This window comes from Triplophysa dalaica, chromosome 4 (genome assembly GCF_015846415.1).
Source record: "Triplophysa dalaica isolate WHDGS20190420 chromosome 4, ASM1584641v1, whole genome shotgun sequence".
NCBI lineage: Eukaryota > Metazoa > Chordata > Actinopteri > Cypriniformes > Nemacheilidae > Triplophysa > Triplophysa dalaica.
This window is the reverse complement of record NC_079545.1, coordinates 425,001-435,960: the sequence shown is the minus strand read 5'-3', so window position 1 is coordinate 435,960 and position 10,960 is coordinate 425,001. Positions and strand designations below refer to the sequence as shown.

The following is a 10,960-nucleotide window of genomic DNA, read 5'->3' as shown; positions in this document are numbered from 1 at the left end:
TCATGGTTTGAGAGCTGAAATGTGTCACGACTGCAGTTTCAATAAACACAACTCAAAAAAGTTGAACTGGCTTTTTGAGATGCTCACCTAATCTGTCATTGGTCAGAGCATCCGTCACGTGATTGGTCTTTCTAAAACAGCTGTGTGTGGGTGTGGTCAGGATCACACTGAATCCTGCAACTGGTACATATGACGTAATATCTACTGTAATACTGTTTCTCTAATGTCAAAAATCACTGTAATCCACTGACAGATATTCAGCAGTGGCAGATGTCAATCAAAGACTTTTGCAGGAGTCCAGTTTTTATCCAATGTCTGCCTTTAACATCACCACTCCACAACCACTTGAGGAGAAAACCACATGATTTTAATCAAATGCATTTATTGAAAACTTGCTATCAAGTATATATTTCTGTCTGCAGGTAATACTGATGTAAACTCATCATCATCGAGTCACAGTTTTAACAAATGGCATCATTTATCAAATGTGACCCTTGATCACATAACCAGTCTTAAGTAGCAAAGAAACATTTTTAGTAAAAGACAAAAATACATTTTACGGGTCAAAAATTATCGATTTTTCTTTTATGTAAAAATCATTATGATATGAAGTAAAGATCATGTTCCATGAAGATATTTAGTAAATTTCCTACCTTAAATATATCAAAACTTTATTTTTGTGAGTGGATGTCCTGCCACAGCGCCTCTGATTAACAACTTCAAAGACAATTATCTCAATATTTAGATTTTTTGCACTCTCAGATTCCTGAGCTTTAAACAGCTGTATCTCAGCCTAATATTGTCCTATTCTAACAAATCATACATCAATAGAAATAATATGTATTCAGCTTTCAGATTATTTAAAACATTTAGAAAATTTCGCCCATAAATCTGGTTTTGTTGTCCAGGGTCACATATAATAATATTAATGAAGTCTACATAAAAACTTTAATATAATCCTGAAATGCTAAATGACAGTATAATTATTAGTGATTAGTGTTTTCTGTATGAGGAGACTCTGATGTTGCTCAGTAACACATGAATATCACACCAATCTAAGTGTATTATCGTGTGTCTCTCCCTCTCTCTCTCTATCACACACACACACACACACTATATTCCTCAAAAATATGGAATATGTGTGAAGGTTTCACTTGACTATAATCAAACAGGCTAAGTAATAAAAATGAGCTGACATCAGAATCAAGGCACAATTCACACAGAATCTCAGATGATAAGAGCAGCAATCAGATACTTTGGAATGTGATTCAATAATATTTCTTATCAAATCTATACATCATAGAAGTCCAGATGAGCTCCAGAGGTGAAGTTTCCCTCCAGCAGAACCTTCGTGAGTTTACTGACAGACGCTTCACATGTGAGCAGTTGACCCTGAGCGTGCACAGCACTGCATGCACTCCTAACGCTGTCGTCTGCGCTGCTGCTCCTCGCCTGCAGCTGCATGTCTGTATCCAGAGGTCCTGTGCATACATCCACAACATCCCTCCTGTCAAACAACAACTAGAAAAACAACTTATAGAAATTGCATTAAAACTCCATGTTCATCACTTTTCAATCAGTGACTGATTGCCGTACTCAGAAACAAATGTATAGAATAATGCAATGTAAGTCACTTTGGCGTCTGCCAAATGCGTAAATGTTTTATTTAAACAATATTAATAGCTTTAAGTCTACACGCTGAACATTAATTTTTGTATGCATCACGTGATTCCGCAGACGCTTTTATCCAAAGCGAGATGAGGTGAACAACAGAAGAGATGAGAACAACATGAGTGCGCGTTCGCGTTGTGTTGTTGTACCTGGCGCGTAACTCAAGACTCTGAGGTCCGGTTCTTCTTCCGCCAGCACGCGGAACATCATCTCTCGCGCCGCTTTCCCCGTGCAGTACAGAACCCACGACGCGAACGGTTTGATCGCGCACAGTGAGCTGATGTTGATGATGACGCGCGTCAAACCGACGCGCCGCGGGACCACGCGCAGGACTCCAGTGGTCAGACAGAGCGCAGAACTCACGTTAAACGAAAGATATGAGTCCACCTCATCCACATCCGTGAAGTCACGACCATAACGCGACACATCACCGAGAGAAGCTGTGTGCAGAACATAAAATAAACGCAATTATCATTTATAAGCTTAATATCGCAGGGATGGTAAAGACAAAGTTTCCTGAGCATAAAACAATCCGACACCAATGAACACCAGTGGAGACCGAGGGCAACTGTAACAGCGTCAATTCATCCAATCAGAAACAAGCAACAGCGACAACACTTCATCTGCACATGCGCCGTATGACTATCTCTCTGGCTGCGTTTTGCACCAAAACACTGATCTTCTTGTATGAAAGTTAATTTTTGATTGAAAAGTATTTTTCTTCTGTCGTCTAAAGTTTAGATGACTGCGAAATTTAAATAACATGTGAAATATTGCACCTATATTTATTTCTTAAATCAAATGATAACTTGTGAATTTCAAGTAGTGTGAGTTAGGAGAATGTAAAGATTTGTACCTTTGCCCCCGATCTCCCCTACCACAGTAAATGACAAAAAGCTCAGCAACTTTGTCCACTGGTTTTGATCACAGTAGGAAAACCATCACGGTTCCTCTGTAAGGTTTAATCAAGCAGATTAGTGAGAGAAGAAATGAAGGTCTTTAACAGTTAAAATAGAGAAAGTGTATGACCTGCATTATTGAAGAGCAGCAGATGATCAATATCAGCACATTGTGTTTCTCTGATCACTGTAATAACGCGCTCGACGTCTTCTTTACGCGATAAATCCGCCGTCACGCAGCGCACAGTGAGTTCGGACGCGACGCGAGTCACATGCGTCTGTAACTCGTGCAGTTTAACCTCTGATCGAGCCGCCAGAATCAGAACCGAACCTGCTGCGTCCACACGAGCCGCGATCTCAAGAGCCAGAGCCCGACCAAAGCCTCGCGACGCGCCGGTGATGATGACCAGCGCTTTACCGAAACCTGGAACATCGCTCATCTCACTGTCTGATACACGCAGGTCTGATAATAACCGATTATTTGTGATTTCTGCAAGTAACCGTGACGCTGATGTGCAAATTAGTTACGCCCCCGGAAACTGAGACGTGTCCATGCCCCCTTATCGCGGGAGTTACGTTACACACCAGAGCTTCGTTCATAAAACTATTAACACATAAACCTTTAAACAATGACACATCTGAGTATATGATAAAGGAGTTCAAGTAGGCAACGAGTAAAAAATAATTTAATAATACTCTAGCTTAAATAAATGCTGTTGTGTGTAACTTTAATAATTCTTTCTACTTTTGTTAATGAGAGACTAATGGATTCACTAATTGCGAAACAGAATAAGATGTTTCATTCAAATGTTTCGCACTGAGCGAAACCGTTTCTGCCTTTTCTTGCTTGTAATAGTTGTATTTTACATATATATAATAATCTGTATTTATTTGCATTTTTAATACAATTTTGATTCAGTGTAATGTTATTTGTATACACCATGGGTCTGAGAGTAACGCAATTTCAATCCTCTATATGTATGTACTGTACATGTGGCAGAATTGACAATAAACAGACTTTTGAGCGTTGGCTGGTTCTGGTCCTGACGTAAATCAAACCAGATGTTCAGAAATGAACTTGAATAGAAAAAAAGATAGAGAAAGATAATCATAACAGCTCAGAGGAGGAAGTCAACAAGCATCAGTGAAATTACAGACAGCAACAAAACAAATTCAGTTATATCAGTTTGACTGAATGAATTAATAGATAACTGTTTAAATAATGCAATGACCCCCTCTGATGGACTTTTTATATAGTTTGGACTCTTATTTGCAAACAAAATTCACAAATCAAATACATTTATTTAAAAAACACAATAAATTAAACGAATTAATACATTACTATCCAATATTTATTCATCGAAGCGCACACATTTTCCTTTCGTGACTCTTATTCTGAAAGTCTGACGCTGTCCGCCATCTTGGATGTGTGTAGAGTGAAAGCATGGCGGCAGAAATGAGATTACCGGCAGTTCACAAATTCATTTCATTACCAACAACAACACAATCACAGGATGACAAACAACTGGTGGTCCCTGGAGAAGTGATCACATCTGACACTGGATTTATGAGGTAAATACATTACAGATATTGAAGTGATGAGTTTTGCGTTCTGTGCTTACTGATGCTGACCAATGAGTCAACACTGTTTAAAATGACTATTTCAATGAAGACCTGGAAATTATATCCGCAAATGTTTCGAGATTTTAAAGCACATGTGAAGACTGTGATGTTGTTGCTCATGTTCAGAGGTCATGGCACATACATGGATGAAGACAGACTCACAGCATCAGTTGCTGGAGAAGTGGAGCGAGTGAATAAACTCATCTGCGTGAAACCTCTGAAGACCAGGTGAATATCAGACTCGACATTCTGTGACGTGTTTCACTGATCTGTGTGGAACGTCACACTGTTTCTGCCCTTTCAGATTCAACGGTGAAGTTGGTGATGTGATTGTCGGCAGGGTTACGGAGGTCTGTAGTGTTTACTGATGTGATGTGGGATTGTTTGTTTGTTTGTTTGTGAAGCTCTTCTTAAGTTCCTCTTATAACATTCAGGTGCAGCAGAAACGCTGGAAAGTGGAAACAAACTCTCGGCTGGATTCTGTGTTGCTCCTCTCTTCAGTGAATTTACCTGGAGGAGAACTGGTGAGGACCACCAACACGTCATCACACCGATCATCAGTCATCCATTCTTTACCTAAATATCACGCATCTACTTGACAAATAACTAAAGATGTGTTTGTGGAATATAGTTTGAACATAAAAATCAGAATTCTTTAACAAGAATGTGTTACTTTATATCTCAACATTTTGTAATTGTGTAAATAGGCTTTCATATGAATGAGTTGTAGTTTGTTTGTTTTCTCAGAGACGTCGATCAGCTGAGGACGAGCTGGCCATGAGAGATTATCTTCAGGAGGGAGATCTCATCAGTGTATCCAAACCCATCAGTTCATAAATCATTGAGATGTTCATGTCGAAATGAACAGTCAGTGAATGTTATTTTTGCCATCATAATGTACAAATCTGAAATGTGCTTCCGCCCTTCAACCTCTCTTCATATAGAAACACTTTGGATAGATAACCCATATTTGAGTCAGAAGTCATAAAGTTAGTTTGTGCGTCACAATGTGTTTAGATTTGGATCATTTCCAGCTGTGCAGTGTATTTCTTTAACATGTGAAAGGCAGAGGTTCAGTCCATCTTTTCTGACGGCGCTCTTTCTCTGCACACTCGCAGTTTGAAGTATGGAAAGGTAAGAGAGCTGTTTCTCCCCTGACACTTAAAACACTCTTTAAAGGAATAGGTCTCTTTCCATATTGGGAATAGAGATACGATCAAGTCAATAGGGACCATTTTTGGGTGAACTATTCCTTTATAATGTGAGAATGTATCTGTTTTGATTGTATTTTTCAGTTGGGTCAAGGTGTGCTTGTACAGGTTTCACCATCTCTAGTGAAAAGACAGAAAACACATTTCCACAATCTACTGTGTGGTGCCTCCATCATCCTGGGAAACAATGGTTACGTGTGGCTGTATCCCACCCCCGATCAGCAGGATGGAGAGGCCGGAGGATATTTCACCAGCTTAGAGGTCAGACTTTCATCATTTCACTGTTTGTTCACAGTTTCTAAGCCTGTATGTGTAGTAATGACTCTTCTTTCGTGTGTGTTAGCCCGTGTCCCTGTCAGATCGAGAGGTGATTTCTCGATTGAGGAATTGTTTGTTGGCTCTGTCAGCTCATAAGGTTTTGCTGTATGACACAAGTGTGCTTTACTGCTATGAGTCTTCTCTTTCACATCAGGTAGTTCATCTGCGTCTCTCGTGATATGATCAACCGCTTGTGTCTTATTGAACCTCTGCTGTTCTCATTTAAACGTCTTGTCTCTCTGTAGATTAAAGATATCCTGAAACCAGAGGTGATGGAGGAGATTGTTCTGGAAACGCGACAGCGCCTCATTGAGCATGAATGCTAAAGTATTTAAAACGGTTGCTTTGACTTATAACTAATGTTTATTTTAGTATCTGTGCTGTAAAATAGCAGCTATTTTTTTTTTAAATAAAAACATTTATCTGAAGACGGGTGCCTTATTGTTTCATTTACAAACAAAGCTGTCAGTGTCAAGTTTTTGTTTATAATGAGGAAACTACCCATGTATGCAGTCAGAACAGTTTTCACAGACGTGCAAATGTTTCCAGGCTTTAAAATCCTGAAGAAAAAACATAAATAAGTAAAATATTACTTAATGTGAAATGTTTCTTAGTGCACGAGTTCTTGAATTGGGAGTTAAAATGTAAGTTAAGTCAGTTCTTGTCAACTGGGCGACCTGCTTAAAAATGAATGTGAACGAGTCATTCAGAATCTGTTTAATGTCATTGTTTATTGATGTGATTTATTTGTGTAATGTACTTTAATGCCGCTAGAGGGCAGTACCGCAAACAAACACATTTTATTCATTTCAAAGTAAACTATTACTCCTTTACAAACAGACTTATTTAACTCTTTACTTAATATCGTTTATATGCAGTGTGCTGTATATTATTTCGTAAAAACAAAATTACTTCACCAATCCTTTTTTATGTTATGAAAAAAGTTATAATGTCGTTTTAAGCAGCTTAACTGAACTCACGATGTTAAAGCGAAGATCTTAGACTAAGGTTTCATTTATTTTGGGTTACGAGTAATAAGTTTATGTGCAGAAAATCAAATCAACTGAGCATTGGCGGAAGCGCGCGCCATGTGACGTCACCAGCGCAGCTCGCGTGCGCGAACATGGCGGTTCCTGCGACGACGAACGGCTGCGAGAAAAGTGCAAATAAATGTGAAATTAAACGAAGACATGAGAAGAAATAACACTTTAAAACCTGCGACCGAATCTAGCGTGCGATCGGTGAGGAAAACACCCCGACAAGAGAGAAACGAGAGCGGGAAAGCGAAGATTTAAATCCTCCTGAGGGAGAGAGAGCTGCACGCGGAAGTGACCAGAGACTTTAAACAAGTAAAACTAAAACGGACTTTAACTACATTTACACAAACTCCGAGATTAAACAGGATAACAGTGTCTGGATGAGGGTGAGAGAGTGTGTTCACATGATCTCCAGGTGTTTATTTCTGTGAACTCTCATCTGAATGTGTTTATATCAGAAGAATGTTGTATTTAACTGTAACGTTAACTTAGCTGGTGTAGATGTTAAGAAACTACTGACCGCGCTCGACACTACTCACATTACATGACAGAAATCTGCTGTTTAAATGTCATCAGTTTGATCTACGATTGCGTGTTCAGATGAATATGAGCGAGTGTGAATAATAATAATAATAATAATAATGATGTTTCTGGACATCAGGACATCAGACGTGAGTCGTGTCATATCTGATGTGAGGATGACAGATCACATCACTAACACTGTCAGCTCGAGCTTAACACTGATCATCATGTGTTTGTCCTCGAGATGAACGTGTCTCAAACCGTCTTCATCACCCTGACACTATTATCTACTAATATAACTGTAAATAAGCTATAATGTGTTAAGAAAAACACCTTTCCTCACAGCCAAAGTGCCTTGAAAATCGTTGATGCAGTTGAATGACTTTCAGTAACACACATCAGGAAACACACTGACTGACATCCCTGCCGGACTCCTGACCCGTCTCACTGTCATCGGTCTTGTGGAAAGTGAGACGTGTGTCACGGCAGAGGTCTTTCTCCTCCCCTGGAGCGCTGTGATCCACACCTGCCGTGGCCTGGCATCCTGCCCTTATGGGGCAGCAGCCAGGGAAGTTTGTTGGGGACCAGAGGAGACCGAGTCTGCCCGCCCTGCCCTTCATCAAGGGTACAGGCAAGAGAGAGACCTCACGACAGGGAGCCCTACACTTCCTCAACGTGTTTGTCGACCACGGTGAGTCACCTGCTTTCATCTCTACACACATGACATTAGAGCACATTTCTACAAGATTTCCTGTGAATGCTGCCTCAGGTCAGATTAAAGCAACAATATACGGTTGGCACAGAATGAAAACAAAAACTGGCAAACTACAACATATCAGGGTATGACAGTGAATAAAAGCTAACCTTGGGTAGAGTTTGATCAGTTATGAACATTGTGTTGTTTTTGACTTCAGCAGTCGTGTGTTGTGTAGTTGTTCTCAAGCCTCCTCTTGAAGCTGAGCATTTCGTTTACACTGGTAACTACACAACGTACATGTCAAATCTTTCATACATCTTTAACCATACGTCTGAAAAACGGGTGAATTGTCTAGATTTGGACATCGCTTGTAATCAGGAGAAATGAAAATGACAGATGACAGACGTGGCTCAGATGGCTCAGATGGCTCGTGGCTGTCCTGGTGTCCTGTAGGTCAGGAGTCTTCAAACTTCATGATGCCTTGGAGCCCCAATTATGATTAACCTTTTGTGAGGGACCCCTTTTTATAAAATATATATCAATCTATTGTTTACAACGTTTACAAATTCTTAGATAAATAGTGAATAGGATATTATAAAGACAACAACTTGTTTCTAAACCTAAATAGTCTGCAACAATTTTACAGAAACTACAGTGAGAAAAACTCTCTAGAAAGATTCATATATGAACAATTCTGGAAATAATCCTTAGCAAAAAAAGCAGATGAACACTGTGGACTTTTATCGTTTTTGCTTAATCTCTGTGCCTAGAAAAATTCTGGGGGACCCCTTGTAACCTTCTGGGGGTCCCGGACCCTAGCTTGAAAACCCCTGCTGTAGTTTATTTTCTGGTATCATTTATGAGGATTGCGTCTATGAGTTCTGATTCTCACAGATGAATGTGAAGCGGGAAACATAATTCCATCAGCTGAGCAGATGTAGCTGGAGTTTGGTGTTAGATTCTTATCTGTATGTTTTTTTGGTTGAGTTGAGTTGGGCGGGTGTGTGTGTGTGAGAGAGAGAGAGAGAGAGAGCGCAGATGCTCAGCTCTGTTACTATGACTTTAACGTGTGTAGACTTGTTTTGTCCTCGGCTCGTGTTGGATTGTTAGAAGTGCTCTGACTTCAACACTTATGGTTAGAGCTGCATGATCACGGGTCAAATGATCTTCATCATTATTTTTTTCAAAATTTTAATAACGATTAATAAACATGATTATTGCCATTGAATATATTATAATCAGCTGCCATTAAACTTCTTAAAAACTGTATGTTTTTTTTTACCTTCAGATTTCTTACTATTTCTTACAGATTACTATTGGTCACACTTCATGTTTGTCTGTTGGTTTTGCAAAAAAGTATAACAATATTAGAAATGTAGTAAAAAAATAGTATTTTTATTTACTGAAATAAAGTGGGAGGTTAAAAGATAAAAGCTTTGCGATGATCTTCTGACCTTATTGGGAGTTTCGATTATGCTCCGTTAATTGTTGGAAACTTAAGTTGTTATCAGGATTGAAATGAGATTTATTGTGCAGCCCTACTTACAGTTGTGATGATGACGGGTCAATATACAGATGTGTTATACAGAAACCTCTCTAACATGCCAGCTGTTAAACAATACACATATGGAGCCCTGCTGTCATGTTGATGTTTGCCTCATGAATATTATTGTTGATATAGATGATAGAGTGTTGTTGCTTTCAGATTTGTTTCTGAATTATTGTTCATTTTGAATTTGTGACAGTGACCTGGCCATGCGTCTAGTGTGCTTACACTAAAAGATTTTGAAAACGGTACAAATATTTGTGTTCGTGCATTTCATGCAATGAGTCTTTACAAAAGACAAAGTTTCAATGTTAAAATCTCGCTTTAGCGTCTTGCTAAATGAATAAATGTTCATGTAAGATCAGTATGTATACAGGTGCAGCATGATGCATTTGAACTTCTTTTAAACAATCATTATAATAATTTACTCAGGTGTTGTATGGCAGAACTGAATGGCATGTTAACACGCCTAAATGCATTTCTGCTTTGTGTCAAAAAGAGAAGCGTTTACCTGCGTCCCAATCCGCATACTTTCCATCCTAGATAGTATTGGTGTATGTCTCTCGTGATGTGTTGAAAAGAGTATTCCCAAGATTAACCGGATGATCTACTACTTCTGGTAGAAATAGGAAGTGCAGAATGATGCACACTCTGAAGGCTGATATTACCCATAACTCACTGCAAGAAAGTAGGCGGAGTTTAGGGAGTTTAATAACTGATGCGTCACTAAATTAATAAAAAAATAACATATGAAACAATGACTGAATAAATGATTCAATGGATATAAGAACTGTATTTTAAGGACAGTTATGGGCCAGAATGTTGTCTAGGCAACAACGGCCATTTTCGCTTCATGTTAGTCTGTCCCAGTGCGTGCAGATTGTTCTGCTACACACTCAAATGTATATACGTTTCAATAACAAAAACAGAACATACTTTTAGTGCAAAGAAAAAGTAGGTGAATTAGGACACAGCATTTGTGTCTCATGATATTGTGTTATTGTTATTGTAACAGTTATCAATTGTGAAATATCATCATGAGGAACTCTGCAGTGATATTAGAGAGAGAGAGAGAGAGAGAGAGAGAGAGAGAGAGTCAGTGTCAGTGTCCAGCACAGATGTGTTTGTTGTCTTAACTCTGACTCTTACAGTGAAATGTGTTAAACGTCTTCTGTTGTTCAGTACTGAAGACACACAGAGATCTCTCAGAATCAACACACAACAACACTTCATATTAGAAGACAACGGTCAACATTCCCTCGTTGTGATGTGTTGTGTGCAATGCTGATTTGAGGGTGACATCTGTCCTGTTGCGATCGATCTCCTTGAGGTTCACACGCCTGTATTGTGTTTCTCATTCACACACAGAAACGGACGCCACATCACACTTGAAGTGCACATGAAAAGACAGTGTGAGTTTAGTTATGTCGTCATCA

General features: G+C 39.1%; 3 protein-coding genes across 7 annotated transcripts in view; 2 read left to right on the top strand and 1 right to left on the bottom strand.

Annotated features, from left to right (window-relative positions):
- Nucleotides 1-362: 362 nt before the first annotated feature.
- Nucleotides 363-3,010, bottom strand: spra (sepiapterin reductase a). Its single transcript, XM_056747146.1, has 3 exons — nt 2,701-3,010; nt 1,821-2,111; nt 363-1,481 (listed from the first exon to the last, which is right to left on the bottom strand). Exons 1-3 carry the CDS (start codon nt 3,008-3,010, stop codon nt 1,291-1,293), a joined length of 792 nt encoding a protein of 263 aa, XP_056603124.1. The 3' UTR covers nt 363-1,290.
- exosc2 (exosome component 2) lies at nt 2,908-6,150 on the top strand. The gene is made up of 10 exons (XM_056747145.1): nt 2,908-3,031; nt 4,006-4,142; nt 4,320-4,421; nt 4,498-4,543; nt 4,628-4,717; nt 4,941-5,006; nt 5,259-5,327; nt 5,489-5,665; nt 5,748-5,876; nt 5,968-6,150. Exons 2-10 carry the CDS (start codon nt 4,015-4,017, stop codon nt 6,046-6,048), a joined length of 888 nt encoding a protein of 295 aa, XP_056603123.1. The 5' UTR covers nt 2,908-3,031; nt 4,006-4,014; the 3' UTR covers nt 6,049-6,150.
- A 681-nt stretch (nt 6,151-6,831) lies between these two features.
- The window catches only part of abl1 (c-abl oncogene 1, non-receptor tyrosine kinase), an 18,415-nt gene continuing 14,286 nt past the window's right edge, over nt 6,832-10,960 (top strand). The window contains exons 1-2 of one of the 5 annotated variants that reach the window (XM_056747271.1): nt 6,832-7,071; nt 7,671-7,972. In XM_056747271.1, the coding sequence (XP_056603249.1) occupies nt 7,834-7,972 (139 nt within the window). In that variant the 5' untranslated portion in view covers nt 6,832-7,071; nt 7,671-7,833. Of the gene's footprint in view, nt 7,973-10,920; nt 10,937-10,956 lie in introns of those variants that run through there. The other 4 variants (XM_056747270.1, XM_056747272.1, XM_056747276.1 and 1 more) reach the window with 4 other exon arrangements.

Excerpts from the sequence above, each read along its gene's own strand:
- exosc2 (XM_056747145.1), top strand. The coding sequence starts at position 4,015 with ATGGCGGCAGAAATGAGATTACCGGCAGTTCACAAATTCATTTCATTA. Across the intron at positions 4,718-4,940 it reads ATTTACCTGGAGGAGAACTG|AGACGTCGATCAGCTGAGGA; the intron begins GTGAGGACCACC and ends TTGTTTTCTCAG. Across the intron at positions 5,328-5,488 it reads GCAGTTTGAAGTATGGAAAG|TTGGGTCAAGGTGTGCTTGT; the intron begins GTAAGAGAGCTG and ends TGTATTTTTCAG.
- spra (XM_056747146.1), bottom strand. The coding sequence starts at position 3,010 with ATGAGCGATGTTCCAGGTTTCGGTAAAGCGCTGGTCATCATCACCGGC. Across the intron at positions 2,112-2,700 it reads GCTGCTCTTCAATAATGCAG|CTTCTCTCGGTGATGTGTCG; the intron begins GTCATACACTTT and ends TTCTGCACACAG. Across the intron at positions 1,482-1,820 it reads AGTCTTGAGTTACGCGCCAG|GACCTCTGGATACAGACATG; the intron begins GTACAACAACAC and ends ATGTATGCACAG.